The sequence below is a fragment of the Hylaeus anthracinus genome, unplaced genomic scaffold (genome assembly GCF_026225885.1).
Source record: "Hylaeus anthracinus isolate JK02 unplaced genomic scaffold, UHH_iyHylAnth1.0_haploid 11982, whole genome shotgun sequence".
In the NCBI taxonomy this organism is placed as follows: domain Eukaryota; kingdom Metazoa; phylum Arthropoda; class Insecta; order Hymenoptera; family Colletidae; genus Hylaeus; species Hylaeus anthracinus.
The window spans coordinates 8,904,727-8,921,163 of NW_026534330.1; the positions used below are offsets into that span (position 1 = coordinate 8,904,727).

General features: G+C 36.9%; 1 protein-coding gene across 1 annotated transcript in view; it reads left to right on the forward strand.

Moving 5' to 3' along the window:
- LOC128885921 (autophagy-related protein 16-1) overlaps positions 1-15,703 on the forward strand; it is a 645,660-nt gene extending 629,957 nt beyond the window's left edge. The window contains exon 12 of the mRNA XM_054140308.1: positions 14,530-15,703. Coding sequence (XP_053996283.1) covers positions 14,530-14,623 — 94 coding nt within the window. The 3' untranslated portion in view covers positions 14,624-15,703. The remainder of the gene's footprint in view (positions 1-14,529) is intronic.
- The last annotated feature ends 734 nt before the right edge of the window (positions 15,704-16,437 follow it).

Sequence of the window (16,437 nt, forward strand, 5' to 3'; positions counted from 1 at the left end):
TACGCGCCCCTATGAATAACTCCCCGCGATCGTCCACTTCCGTGACTCGTCGCTAGTGATGGGACTGAGACGTGTTCAAACACTATCATCGTTACATTTACGTCAAAAAGTGATTCCGTGATATCAAATCTGGGAAAATTTCATTTCGAACAACTAACCGATTTATGAATTACGAATTTATTCAATGTAACCATTAATACGTTAACGCTAAACTGCAATACACGAATTATATAGAATTGTTTCGTGCATTGTTCAATTTAGTTCCATGTAAAATATTTTTGCATTTAATCGAAGAAAGTATCTTTGAGACTAGCCATTTATCCCATCACGTTAGAAATAATTACAAATGAACGTTGGTAAGTTTAACGTTAATTATGAATAAATCTGTGGATTCGAAATTTCATCTCGAGCGACGAATAAATCCCTGTTAGGAAATGGCAAATTTATTCGAATTAAAGAATCGGGGTCCTTCGGTAATAAAGCTAACTAATGCAGCGAGTATGTTACACACATATCGTTATTACTCCCAACTTTATATGGTGCTTAGTCACCACTTCCTTTACATGTCCTCACCACAAATGAATGAATCTGCCATTCAGTAATCATGGCTGCAATAATAGAGATTATATTGTAATTCAATACTAACATATTTTTACTTGTATTTTTACTTTGGTTCCTCAAATTAATGAGAATGATAATATTAATGAGAATGTCATCGGCTTGGTCCCATCGCTACTAGTTGCTAAAAATATATAAACGGAGAAAGTAATCGGTATCTCGCCATTGGTGTTCTGCCATGGCGCTCACGAAGGTGTTCATTTATTTAGTTCAATACGACGGCAGCCTCGCTGGTTTCCCTCTGCAGTTCGCCTGATTGGGTACACAATCGCGTATAAGACCCGGCTTAGGTCTTATCTCGTGGTGTACACATTTTTCGTTGGGATAATTTAATGCCGTGGGAGTGGTTCGAGAATAGATTGAGTTTTGAGTATGATGCTCTCTGTGTACATTTCCAGGTGAAAAATCTCGCCACCTTATGAATATGTTCTGTCATACGTGCTCGATGACGTCCAACTGTAAACTCAATTTACGATATTGTTTGTCATTAATAAATTAAGGGTAACTAATGTAAGCATTTGAGGCAATTCATGATCGACATGTATATATTCATTTTACACTTATCTTATCGAGACTTCTATGGTACGTTCAAGAAGATAAATGGAGTAAACGTTTGTTCGATCTGTGAAATATTTACATTAATATTGACGATATATGCCAGAATCCATCAGCGTCTGAAACGTATGTTTTTGAATTCACATTAAGTACTATCTTAGAATATTACATAAAATGTCGATTTAATATACGGTAACATGTCTAATGGAGATACCGAAGTTTACAACTAGTGAGTCTGTTGAAGCCAGAATTCCATGCTACATGTTACACAATATTCTAGTACATAGATGTGATTCCGTGGCGATCAATCGAAAGAATGTTCCGCCTGAAAAATCTGTCGCTACGAAATTTTTCAATATTTTTCAATATAAATTTTACACGATGTACTTCAAAAAGAGTACATATTCATGTATTTAAATTTGAACCTTCTGCATGGCATAGTTTTTATATTAAAATGCACAAATTTTAGCATATTTTTTGTTTTACGGAGTAGTCGTATGCCTTACGCTACATGACAGATTTTAATCGAAAAAACTGGATGTGAAATTTCTTTTTTCCATTTTTGGATTGTGCTGCAGAAATGAATGCCAAATTTACTAAGAACTAGATCTAAATAAAATTCTCCAAATTGTGAGGAATGCAATAAACAAATTGATATAGTATTTCCAATTACAAGAAATTAAATCCAAAAATAAATACTAGTTGAAGCCAATCCTGAGAAGAAATACCAACAGTAACCACAACATTCGTAAAATAATATTGCCTTTAAAAGACACAATACTTTTCAATAATATTTTATGAATGCTGTACCCTGCACCTAAAATATTAATTCTGTGAATGAATGGGAAGACATTTTATATGTTTCCAGAAAAAGCATCTGAAATCATAATCATAAAACAGGTCTTTCGTTTAGCGCGTGACACATTGTTAAGACCAACGAAAATATACGTTAGAAGCCCTAAAAATGTATTATAGCGCAGACCGCCGGTATTAAAACTTATGTCAATGCATGTAAATGTGTATAAACGCGTGTTTCTGTTGTGCGACTGTATGTGCTGGCGCGTACTCGACCTCCTGGGATTTAAACAGCGCGCCATGAAAGTTAGTCTGAGGAATTTGCATGATACGGGCTTGTTCCATACTTATGGCCTTACCTGTTGCTACAATTGCGACAAACAATTACGCATTTAGTACTGTAATCATATTCTTGGTTAACATATCAATATAAGCAGAAGAAGAAGACAATTAGCCAGTGCAGTGATTTTTATCCTTGTCCGTGCTATGGAATTTTTGTATCCAAAGTTATTTTCCGAAACTCTACTACAAAAGTCTCTTTTAATTATTTATTTAATAATTGAATACAAAAGTTCTTAGACTCAAGATTAACGCATCAGTGCAAATAATTCTTTTTTGAAGAAAACTTAACCTTAAGTGATTTCAAAGATGATAATGGATTATAACCATAAGAAGACCTTGGAACTTGGGGTATATAGCTTATCAGCATTCGATTTAACTTCTCAAGGAATGAATCATTTTATTCCGAATAAATAAAAATTCATATTGTGATATTTACCAAGACCTTCATTAATCCTTTGGCAACTATAAATATTTATTCTGTTGATTTCATGTTACGTAACCCAAGGTTGGAAATTCTAGAATGGAAATTTCGGTTTAGATTATCTGTTCGCAAATTGTATAGGAAGGGGACAGAATCAATGGCGGCAGTGGAGTGCTGTTGCAGATTACCCGCCCTATATGCGGGGTATGGGTCGCAGTAAATAGATAAGGAAGACACAAGGAAGTCCATCCGTGGTCCAGTTCGCATCCATATGATTTACCTCATCCTGTACGCGAAGTAACGGTTACTAGAATTGGGTCAAAATCAACTGGTCGCGCGAAAGCACTCCTAGGATACCTTCGCCATATTGTTCAAATGCCCCATTGCTCTAGCTCTTGTGTCTTCTAAGCTTATAGACACGCTCTCTCTGTTCCTGACGTAGTGACGCAAACTGGCGTGGGTTAAAGGTAGATATAGCGACTGGCGTGATTCACAGTTGGGGAAATGGTCTTGAACAGACAATTGAGTTTGATACGACTGCAGGTTTAGCTTGCCAAGAGTTGCAAGGGTACGCTTACCAAAGCATCCAGATAGTCTGGTAGATGCACTGTTTAAATTTTTCGTCAGCATTCTTCGCTCGGCCCCTCTGCATACCTTTATCTGAGTTTGGACTCTCTTCGTACAGCGTGTCTTGGAGTGAATGATACAATCGGTAAGGGAGGTGATTCTCGGTTTAAAAAGAAATCTGAAACGTGGAATAAAATTTATTCGTACGGTGCTTCATTTTTGGGACAATTGTTCTTGAAACTGGAGACATACAATTTATTGAGCAATAATTCTAGAGAACCTTATACATGTATGTATAAATGAACATGATCGGAATAAAATCGTGAAAATTGCCTCCAAAACTAGTAAAGAAGAGTAAATTTAGTTTAACATTTTAAAGTATGCATTATTTATGCGAAATAAATAAAAATTTATATCTATCAGCCTTTTGGCAATACTAACATGTAATTTTATTGTGAAATTTAATTATGAATATTTATTTACGACGTTTTTAGGTAATTCCACGTTACAATACGTGAAAGTATCTAAAAATTACATCTACATGTATGTACCAGTATTCTTGAAGAGATCAAGAAATCTGGACGTGTCTCTTACATGTGTACATAATGCATGGTAGTAATAACTTATATCCAGCGATAATATTTTCCTTTCATTCGCTCTATATACTTTGCATATGAACGCGATAGAGATGTATATGTATAGATCCGTAAAGTTGAAACTCGTCAGTCAAGCACGTGCTTAGGTCCGAGTGATTCAGATGGCAGTAAGATGACAGAACTATAAAAGTTTAAGTAAATATATTTCGGTTAAAAAATAATAGATTCAATAAAATTCAATGCTTACATTAATAAAATGAAGTAATCTGAAAATTGACATATATCAATTTTAACATAATAATTTATTTCTCCAGGTGGAGGATATCTAAATACCCGAAATATAAATCTAGGAAGATAAAGTAATAATAGAAACGTGAAAATATATCCTCGTATACTTAATCTCATGTCAGTGCCACGTATTCCTCACGAAAATGAAGCACCTATTACGTATCTAATAAGATAAACCGCAATTTAAGTCAAAATTAAGGATGTAACAGCGGGACTAATTATACTACATAGCTTTTCCCACGAATCCACGAAGCGTGTCACCATAGACGCGTCAGCGTGTTCTCACACAATGAATGATTACATTTTGCGGTTGGGTTACGTTAAAATCTTCGTTCTGGCGCTCCGACGAATTTATCGCGTTAAGGTATCGCCTACGTCGTCTGTGTCAACAGGTGCGTTGCTCATCTTTTCCCACTGACACATTGCAAAATAGCTGCTAAGCACGATAAAAGATGCATCGCCAAATAGCAAATTGATCAGCTGCTGTCCGTGAACCCATCCCCCGCTATGCCTATAAAACACTGTTCCGATAATGCCGCGACGCCGTAAATCTCTTATTTTTCAATCTTCCGATTTAATATGCGTCTTGTCTATTGCGCGTAAATCATCCCGTGGTTAATAATTAGCGTCCGCGTATGTGTTTCGCGTTGACCGACGGTAATAACTCACATTTTCCATAATATGAAAATCGAAAATATTTATGAGTGCAGACAGACGACGGAGGGGGGGAGATGCCCGATGTTATCAACAGCAAGTGATTACACGCTTGTTACACCGTTTACGTAAATTGAGGTCCGCGCTAGGATGCCCATCAAATGTTACAGAAATAACAAGGTAATCGTTCGTTTATCGTTAAAATGTTGGCGAAGCAATGCCTATAAATTAGTTAATGTTTAGCGAATATAAGAAAAAATTACAAAGGACTGTGAAAAAACGCTTGGAAGATTTTGTTCTATGACTTCGGTCAGCGATTCTTGATTTGTGCTTCGTATCGTGTAGATTACTCTGCATATGCGTTCCTTCGGGATCTGAGACAGGAAGTGATCATACTTAAGATACTTATCTGAAGAATCTCGATACGGGAGATATAGTGGTACTATTCGAAGAAACATGTATACTTAACATTTTTCACGAATTGTGCAACTATCAAACTAAAAAGAATGTACAGTTAGAGGCAATAAGAAGTGGTTGGTCGGCTACCATGACGATCGTCTTTCTTTGGGAGTAAAGGAAGATTTTATTTGGATTTTTATTCCTAAAAATAGGCACGGAGCATTAAAGTTTTTAACTCCATTAGGTTTCATTTTCGTAGCTTTGCGGGTAATGCGTGTTATTATTTTCAATAATACGCGTTTCTACATGCTTTCCTAAAAAAGAAACTTGGACATCATTATAACGAGACCAATGTACGTGGATAATATTCGATTTTCTACGTGGTTCAATTTTTAATATCAGAGTGAAGACAACGCTTTTAATTAAACGAAGTTTCACTTCTTTTTTAAAAACAAATGCATGGGTAATTATGTATAACGACTCTACTTTTCTCCTTGTTTATTTCATTTCATTCATTCATAAGCAAATATCGAATATACTGAAATAATCAGTGACAGTGTAAACTTTTTGCTCTTCCATACCAACAAACAAAAGCCGCAAAAATATTCTTTATTTTGTAATAAATTGAAGCAAAATTTTACTTAACAGTTTCACAATTATTAGAATATTATTCTTAGAATAGAAATACAAATAAACTAGTAATATAAGGTGGGTAAATTATGATGTTTATGCAACATTATACCTTTCATCCGTGACAGTGCTGTCATAATGAAAAATGAATACTTTAATTACCCCCCGTATAAGCGGATAAACAAGGTGCACTTACGCGACATAATAACCGTCGCTACTTTCGCCGGCGCTTTCCTTTCCCCGAGTGATCTTCCTCCGACAATATCTTTTTTGTTAGAATCCTTATGCTTCGCATAATCCATCGCCCCGAGGTGAAATTCCAAATCCACTTGCGGCCCTCCTCGTGGGTTTCGCTCAGCGCTTCCTTCTTCGCTTCCCTCTAACCATTTGCTACTGATCTTGACAAAGTATCGTTCTAGATTGGCGTTTATGCGTTCATTCTGTCACTTATGGAAACGTTCAACCCAAATGCTTTCGATGAATAACTTCATATAAATGTAAATACTCGTGGTGCACGTAAAAAACCCTAACTTTTATCGATAGAATATTTATGATTGTTTTGAGTAAGTTTCGAGTCCTTTTGTGTATAGAACTGTCAGAAGAAATTTTGAAATTTTAAAGAAATTAATAAAAGAATTTGGTAATGTAGTCATTTATCATTTTTTTTATATTCTATTTATTCTGTATAGAAAGATTTCTAACAAGGGTCCCACATAATTATAATCGCACCCTGAAATAGAAGTTGCTGGCTCGTTTCCCTACCCTACCCGCGACCAAATCTCTTTGTCTTTTCACTCTGGCGTCTTCTTCTCGTGAAATCTCGGAGCATTCACACCAGGCGATAGTAAAAAACACGAATGACTCGGCGAAATGCAATGCAACGAAAGGAAAAGAGAGACAAAGGGGGTTGGCCATGGGTTAGGAAAAGTAACGGCTGAGAAATACCGTTCGAAAAAGCTTATTTCCACTGGCTCCTTCGGCAAGAACGGATAGACCTCCTTTATCACGCTCGCAATATACACCACGTAGGTGGTTGTTCGCAAAGGTATCCCCGGATACGAAGCGGGACGCTTTGAAAAATATGGTCGTTGTCATGGTCGGTAGCGATGCCTGCGGCAGCGACAGCGGTCGCCTTGTCTCGACGGGCGGTCGTCGCGACGCACGTTTCTGGCGAACGCTTTTTCTCTCCCCTGTTGTTGTTCCGTCCTATATAAACCCGGCTTTTTGTCAGAAACAAACTTTACGTACTCGCAGGCATGTCGGTCAATCGTCTATGCACAGGCCTTTGCCGTTGCCTTTTTCACCCCTCATTTATCGCTTGAATTGTTTGCTTTGTGCTTTCGATTGGAGATTGGTAAACATTTATCCGTATTTCTGGTAGCTCTGTTCTTCCAATTATCCGTAGTTTACCCGCGCGCCCGGCGTACACCTCTTGGGGACTTTTTGCCTAGAGTTGTATTCATTAGTCCCTTCCGATTTCTCGTTCAATCTGTTCCGTTTTATTTATCTCCCCGCTAAGGGTAAATATGTGTGAAACGTGCGCACACAGCCTGATAGGATATTGTGTGTACATCAGGCGTATTATTGTCCCGATGAAACTCTTTTTCTCAATCCTGGCTGATTTTTATCGCCGTTCTGATTGACTGTAATTGTGACAATTCTGCGACCGATCGCGAGCACGCGGAAAGCAAATTCTGTTTGTGCTCGTGCTCGCAAAATGATAGTCGCACGCGATTTCCTTTGTTGGAAATGATGTTTTAATTGAATGAACCATCACTTATTCGCGGACCTATAACAGACTCTAAATTTTTGATAAGTTATATGAAATTATTTGTATTTTTAGTTTCCATTATATATTCGTGTGCACGTGGGGAAAATGCAAAAGGATATTGTAAAAGGCTATATGAAATTGTATATATTTTTTGGGAGAATATATGAAATAATTTATATTAATATTTTTCGAGAGTATATAAAATTATACATATTTATATTTTAAGAGCATACATGAAATTATAAACTCCGTTTAATTCCTCAGCACGTGGTTAAAATGCACAAGTGAAATATAAACGAAGTATAATAAAATCTCCTAACTGGAGGTTGTTGATACACGCAACGCGTAAAATTGTAATTCACTCAAGGATAGCTAATTAACGAACCGCTTTCCTTCGTTCTCCACGCTGGATTTTTCACTTTTTAAGCTGTTAATTTGCACATTTGTGGCAAAGTGATTATTTCGTGGAATTACATTCTCTCTGCGCTTCAGACGGGTTTCATAGCAACGAATGCTACAAAATGCATGACGATGCATTTTTAAAACAATAGGTACTCGTTTCCTGCTTCATTATCCCCTTCGCTTCTGTTGACGCTTTCATTGGCAATGAACTTTCACCTCGGTTCATTATTTCTCGCTTCCGCCTTCTTTTTCTATAATAAATCATGGATCGCGCGGTTCTATATTTGTCTGCTAGTTTAATATAGTTACCATTCACTTCGATACTATTCATCTAGGACTAACATACGGAGAATTCGTTAAGTAACCTTATCCCAAACGCTAAGAAGTTCCAACTTGAATGTATCTAAGTAATTCCTATTTGCAATTTTCTAAGGTTTCGATGCTATTCAATACGTAAGATGCATGAATAGAATAGATAAAGTTATTTATTTGAAAATGGTCTCAAAAATATAAATTAGTATACCATTGAATTAAAATTCGACAAAGTTGAATTTACTTGTGACTTTATTGAAATTGAGTGGCATTAAAGCGATTTGACAAACGACTTCTCAACGACGCCCAGGAGCATTTGAAGGCGCGCAGGACAAGTGTCGCGTAAACTTTTTAATCATATTTTTACGAATCTAATTTTTCTTCAGTACATCGTTCTCGCCTGTTGTACTCGACCTTTATAGTATTCCGAAATATACAGCGGCTTTACGCTCCCGTTTCCAAGCGCACGATCTCAACGCAGTTTTACTCGAGACGCGAAAGGTATGTCATTTCAGCGCGTTTGTCCTCGCATAGAAACACCCTTTTACGATTCCACGGAACTCTGTGAATCACCCTTGGGAATTCAGGTTTTATAGACCCTTTGCTACACAAGCGAAGCCTCCTGGACCAGAAAATTACGCGCCACTGTGTACCGTTTCCACATTCAAATGGAATCTTTAGCGAAAGCGATTTGACCGTTGCAAATGTTCGTAATTCGTATACCGGGTGACTCAGTGGCCGTTCCCACTTTCTCAACCTTAATACAATTGCCAGGCCGCGGATGGTTAGGCAAATTCATATTTTTACAGATTCAAATACAGAATTGATATTTCGATGTAAATGAATTTCGAAACAGTGTAAATGTTTTACCTAGATGTTAACCTAGAAATGCGTGAGGTCAGAACTCAAGATCCCATAAATGTTTGTCGATCAAAAAAAAGGAGCTTCAGTTCATGGTTTTGATGGCCGCAGACAAAGGGACCTCGAAAAACTCCCACACTGGGTGGTAGGGTACTTAGGGTACTCTCAACTGGTAAAACGATATGCTTGAAGACGCAAGACGTCAAATGTGTTTTTCGTCACAGGCTACAAGGACTTACAGGATCGCGGCTCCTAGCGTCCTTGATGCGCCCAGCAGGGAACGTCGGTACACTTAACGTAATGGTGTCCAAAAAGTACATGTACGAGTTGGAATAAAGTAAGGCTACCAGAGTAAAAAAAACCTACTTTCAAGAAACCGTGTTGCAAGGTTTAACACCGTTCTTCCTTTTCACGGGTTGTTTGAAGTTTATCGTAAGAGATGATTCTAGTCTCTGCAGGCTTCCTGTTTGTTATAACATTTTCAATTGTAATTTCTGTCCTCCGCGATGAATAATTGTGTAACATATTAAACGAGAAATACGAAGCCAGCGTTATCATACGTTTCTTCGATTCAGACATAAGAAATTAAATGTAATTTATTTGTTAACTTGGAGTTATCTTAATGGTGTCCTGAGTTTGTGTGATTAATTTAATAAGTCAATTCTAGGTCACCTAAGTTTTATAATATCACATAAATACAGAAAACGACAGGCAGGAGCTGAACATATTGCCATATACAGGTGTCAGAAAGTAAGCTACTTAGGCTCGTAATTTCTCACCATCCATTATTCGCCTGTTTAATAATATTGATTCGAGAAAACACGAGCAAAAAGGAGAGTGTTGTTAAACTTACCCAACCACTTGATCCTTCCATTAGTCTCCTGCCTGCTACCACTAAAACTCGTTACTGTTTTTCCCCTGTCAAAAGATATCAAAATGACGATATTTAAACCCTTTTTAAGAATGTTTCCACAAAGTCATATCAGGTAACAATGCCACCCAGTTTCTCTCTATTATTAGGTGCGGAAATTTTATTCAAAGATAAACTTACCATTTATTTAAAAAGAAAAACTTTCTTTCTAAGAACCAAATTTCAAAGCAATCTGTGTTATTCATTACTAGGAAGGTTCATACTTTAAATATTAAAGTATCTATTAGTATAATTAATTTGTACATTTGTAATCTGTTAGAAGAACAAGAATGAGGAAAACTTCGATACAAAGTAACGAGTAAATATTTTTACTTAAATTGCAATAACAAACGACTGAATGTAAAGTTTCAAAATTAATTTCTGCACCTAATAAATTTGCCGGTAAACGAGTAGAAATCATCAGACACTCTTAGAGACAAAACACCCTAGAAGCCACGAGTGTTCTTAGTACAGCTCAAAAAGTTTAATAAGATTCCCGAGGGACTCGTGAAGTGAATGGTGAGAATCAAGGGTGAGCGACGAGACCTGTAGCCTAGCTACCTGGTGTTACGCGATACCATTCAGAAAAAATTATGGCAGGAAAAGGGACTGAGCCAGCATTTCCGATTAATTAACTTCTTGCCCTCCACCTGTCGTTTTCTTGTTCCCTGGGCATCGCGACCCGCGTCAAGCAAACCTGATCGTACAAGTCGAGCCATTAAATTAACCTTTTCTCAGATTCTCGCGTTCCAACGGGGAGGACACGAACACGAACGCGATATTAATATTATCGAACCGCGGTAATTAAGAACGCCGTTCCTTTGTAGCATTATGTTTCACACTGTCGCGGCCAAACAGAGCCACGACAACTCTGAAACACGTGTTAGCTGCTCATCACGAAGTAGACGCGATAGAAACGAGAAAACGGTATGACCGACCGCAAAGGATGCCGTGGCCAATTCAAATCAACCACATCGGACACACTTGCGTGTCGTCTCAGAACGCGAATCCTCGACGAGCGAGCGTGTATAATGCGCGCAGAGGTTATAGCGAAGTCGTAAATTAAGCGAGACGGCTAGGTGGGGGACAACGTAAGTGGACAGAGGACTAACAAAAAGTAGAGGAACAATGAAATAGGCGGGCGTACCTTTCCCCTTTCTTTCTTTTACGTTAAGTGGCATCAGCTACCGTGTTCACCGGCTGAGACAACGGTTTCAAAATTCGTACCACCTCGAGTACGTCTCGAGAAGGAGCACCGTGTCGCTTTCCAACCGACTGCCACCGTAGTTTGCCCACCGATACACACCGCGTAATCATAGGAAGCCCGTGGTCTTCTGCGACAGTTAAGCGGTGGCCACGGCGATTTGACTGGCCAATTAGGATCTGAAAACACAATCTCTGTCCACAATTCACCCCAAGTTCCCGTAGCTCGAGGCTAAATCCTTCTCTCTCGTTGATCCTCTTTCTGTTTGTTCCTAGGTCACTCCGTGTAACGAGATTGAACGAGATTTTTCAGGTTGCTTTAATGACGATTGGCTGGGCTTTTAGGGCATCGCGATCTTCGTCACTTTACTGCAATTGTTTTAAACTAAGGTTTGCGTTAAATTTCCACGCAGATTGACGTAGGAAAGAGAATGTGAGAGAGTGAATCTTAACAAAATATTGAGGGAATGAAACTTGACAAATTAATCGAGCACTTTGCTTCTGTTTATCTGTCCAATAATATCAATAACTTTGAATGATCTTGAACTGTAGGCCATTTTACTCAATCTTCAAGCCTCTATTAGGAGGTAAATTAGAAGATATTATTATCTAATTTAAAACAAAATTAATAGCCTTGAAATGTTCATGAATCTTCTGCCTGGAACTCTAAAACTGACACCGCAGCTTGTTGCCTATAAAATTAAATAACTTCCGTCCTAAATATTTTTGTTTTTCTAAACATAAAAATAAACTAGTTATTCGAGTGATCCGTCTTAAATGCTCCATCCAAAGCGATTTACGAATTCCAGGGAGACCTCGCTGTCTTTGGAATCTCTTTCTAACTCTCAATGAAGATTGGCGTATCGTAAACTCGGGTTCGAGTATGTGTTCGCCTTAAACATTTTTTTTTTCTAAACATAAATATACACTAGTTATTCGAGTGATCCGTCTTAAATACTCCACCTAAAGCGATTTGCGAATTCCAGGGAGAATTCGCTGTCTTCGGAATCTCCTTCTAACTCTCAGTGACGATTGACTTATCGTAAACTCGGGTTCAAATATGTGTGTAAGGGAACCCCAGTGGATCCCAGGAAACTTGAGCCGGATTCCCTGAATTACGGTGACCATGTATCGCTTCTGCATAGGCTACCTGGATGCCTCGTGCAGCAAGGTGGACAGGGAGATTTCAATATTCGATAAACCGCGCCAACCACGTCATTTTACAACTTAATAGGTTTCTCAAATCCTCTAACCTTGGGTCTGCGGGAAAATCCTGGTTGGAGAACTTAGACGACCCGTAAAAGATTTTTTAGAAACGATTAGTTGACAGTTATAGCGATTCTTACGTACGATATTATATGTACAAATTTTAAACATTTTCGAAAAAGAGTTTATATCTCCATAGAATTACAGATTTGTATAATTTGTTTTTTTTTTTTTTTTTAATGACTGTGAAAAATTTATTTCAATTCCTTCGATTCGTGCCCTAATTTTGTCTATAAATATTGTACAAGATAGAGTTGTTAATTAATTTTATATTAGAATGTAGTAATTTTTTAACCGATTATCGATAAATAACTCTAAAACGTAACCATTAATTATTTCCTAAACATAATTTGCTCCTGGAAGCTTTGTTGGCGTCATCGATAATAATGAAAATATGCATTGTGCTTTGATCATATACATGACATGTAATATTATCTGTGCTGAATGATTTTAATGAATTTAAAACATTCCAATGAGTATGAATCATTATTATGTTTGGCGTATATTTCAATATTATGAGAATATTAGCAACCTTTGATTTTCGATCTGCTTTTTATGTTAGTAATATTATGTTAATTTATTTACGTATGAGATGTAGTAACTATTGACTTCGGCTTATCCATAAATGTTCCCAATTAGTCATAGGCTCGAATAATTGCTAATCTCTGCATGCAATCAGCGCTTCAAACGTTTCATGAAATAGGATGTTTACTTTCCTAAATTACACACTACAATAATATTATTAATATGATTACTTCATTGATCGAACGAGTGATACCACATTATTCAAGCATTCAGTGACAGTAAATTTAAATTTTACCAACAACAATATGTATAATATTGCAGATAAAGGTAACCTTTCGTACATTTACAACATTTTTTAATATTAAACATTCAATGCGTAGCATTAATAATTAAAAATGATTAAATGAATAATGTTACAATTATTACGACACTTTGCAATTACAACAATAATTTAATGGTTGAATATGTACTACTACATATTTAGGACAACGCCCAACGAAGACATAAAAAAAATTGTTGTAATTCTTCGTGGTAAAATTAGTCGAATATTTAGAATAAACATTTTTGCGTACGAGGCTTTGTTTTGTACAATATTAATATTAAAATATACACACATCGAGTACGCGCACCGTTTAAAACGGTCTGGCTAGTATGTCTGTTTAGTACTGGGTAATTCTACTTGCGGCGATGTTTGTTGATAGTTTAATCTGTTTTTCATTAATTTCACTGTATTCTAAATAGGTAGAAGTTAGAATGAGATAAAACAGACAATACAATATCACAGTTTATGTCTCCAAACATGGGCACAAGTAGAATCAGGCAGTAGTGGACAGATACCCTCGATGAAGTCTTATTCTACTTCACGCACGCGCTTGCACTTACCTATCCACCTTAAAAAATGCAAATTAAAATACAGATACAATTTTATGAAACTGAAAGATATATTTAACAATGGCTAGAATATAACAAATATCCAGGAACGTTTTTTCAAGGCTATTTTATTAAGGAAAAACGATAGCTGCGACAATTTTAGTAAAAATCAAAATTTCAATAAATCATTCTCGCATTTAATGAAATTTCGCTTTGAATTAAAATATGTACTTAAAATCTTGATACAAAATTCTTGAATTTTGATACGCCAACTGCTTGTGTCCTAAATAATCCAACACCTCAGAAACCTAAAGAAACAATGTACATCTCGCGGTTTGTACGGTCATTACAAATCATGTCAAAAATTCGTAGCAAGCGAAGGTACGCAATGATTCATGCCAACGACCTCACACTCCTCCTCATTATCGACCGTACTCCCCAAGCGTTCGAATACTTTTCACGAGTCGATTTACAGGACGCTCTATTCGACATCAATAACGCTGAATCGGGCAATCCAATTAATTTGTCACACTGTTTCTTACAGGGCCGTGGTGACAGCGGTTTCTTGGCACTCGTACGACAGCTACCTTGCGTCAGTGGACAGGGCAAAAACTGTGACAGTCTGGGGCGACTGTTGATAGGATGTTTGATAGAACGAATAATCCCGAAACAGACGATTGTTTCACGCACGAAGGTCAACACGTTCTATCGCGACGAAGTGAACGTTTACAGGACTGAAAAATACAGATGCGAGTTTACGCGCCACGGCGGTATCGCAAAGGACACACCGGTGCAGGATAATGAAAATCAGTGGACGGTCGGGGCGCGCAGGATGCAAAAGATACACCAATTTTGAGACCGCGCGAACCAAAACTAACCGCGACGACGAAACTCGATCGCGGTGGAGACTGTTTGTACATAAACAAAAAAAAAACAACTTGCACTGATTGTTGCTCCAAGGTTGTAAGGATTTTCATTGTACTTTCTTTCTTTCTTTCTTTCTAGGGCGAATGCATACTTGCGTGCCACGACCGCATCTCACCACGAGAAATTGAAGAAATTACCATAGTTACTCTTTTGAGATTCACTAGATACGCTCCCTCTACTTTGTAAGAGACTGTTTTCGCGCTCCAGTCGTCTGTACTGGTAGACTCGAATGGCAGGTTGCGAGTAAAATATAAGACACGTTGTTTAGTTCGGTCACTTCACAGAATTTAATAAAAGTATTTTTATCGAGGTGACCTTTTCTCGTATTTTTATCAAGCCGTTATGAATATTGCGTGGAATATCTCACAGGAAAGATACTGTTCACTGTTGAGTTTATTGTGAAAGTGGTTTTTAAGAAAAATAAGGATAAGGTGATTTCTTATTAATAATTATTATATGCCCCTGTTAGATACTGAATAGTTTACAAGACATGTAATGTTAAAAGCTTTGAACTTTGAGTTTTAAGGAATGTATCGTCGACGCACGAGAAGAGTGTATTTGACTTTGTCCTCTGTTATCTATATAGTAGAGGACTCACAGACGTATAAGCGGTGCCATTGTGGAGACTGTCACTCTTTTCATGCATTCACTTTATATTTCTATTTGTGCTACAATCGTTGAGAAATTTGAATTTTTAACCGAAGTAAGTATGAAATTACTGAGGAACAATTTCATACAAATTTCTAAGTGCACACAATGCCGATCAAAGTTCACGTTATTTTACGTGTAAACTATTTGAATGACTGTGAATTTACAAAATTATACAAAATCTTCTTGTCTTTATTAGTTATAATCGCCACTTTTATAGACACATGCGGAGATCAGCTTGATAAAAACACTTTTATAATCAAATACAAAGTGACGACTAATTTTCTACTTATGAAGAAAATAATTGCTTTTCTATGGCTTGACTTATATTAATTACAAATCTCAGGTCGCACGTAATGTTTCTCATACGTTAGATACAATCAGGGTCGAATTCAAACTTCGTGAGCATTTGAGGCTACAGGGATCGCGAGTCCCCAAATAATATTTTCAAAATGAATGAACAGAAAAGCATAAATCTAAATAAAGACCAGAATTTGCTTCATAACGGATATATTGAGGGCATCGTGATTAAAGAATGTATGGACAATTTTTATGCTCAGTGTATTTTGCTAATATAATATTAATTAGTATTAATATAGGATAGTTTTTACAGAGTTACAATCGTTATTTCATCAAGTGGTGTTTAAAAGGAGAAGACAATATTATAAAAATGAATTCTCTGCTATACTTCTTTAATCTATGAAACGTTCCCTTTATTCCCTAGGACTCCAAGACTGTGTAAATACGTTCTTTTGCCACAATGTCTTCGATATAGTTTATTAACATTTCTGTTCCATTCAAACCATCCTTAAAAAATATCATTAACATTTAATTTCAAATATGGTTTAAAAAGTTTGAATTATTTCTGAGTAAAATC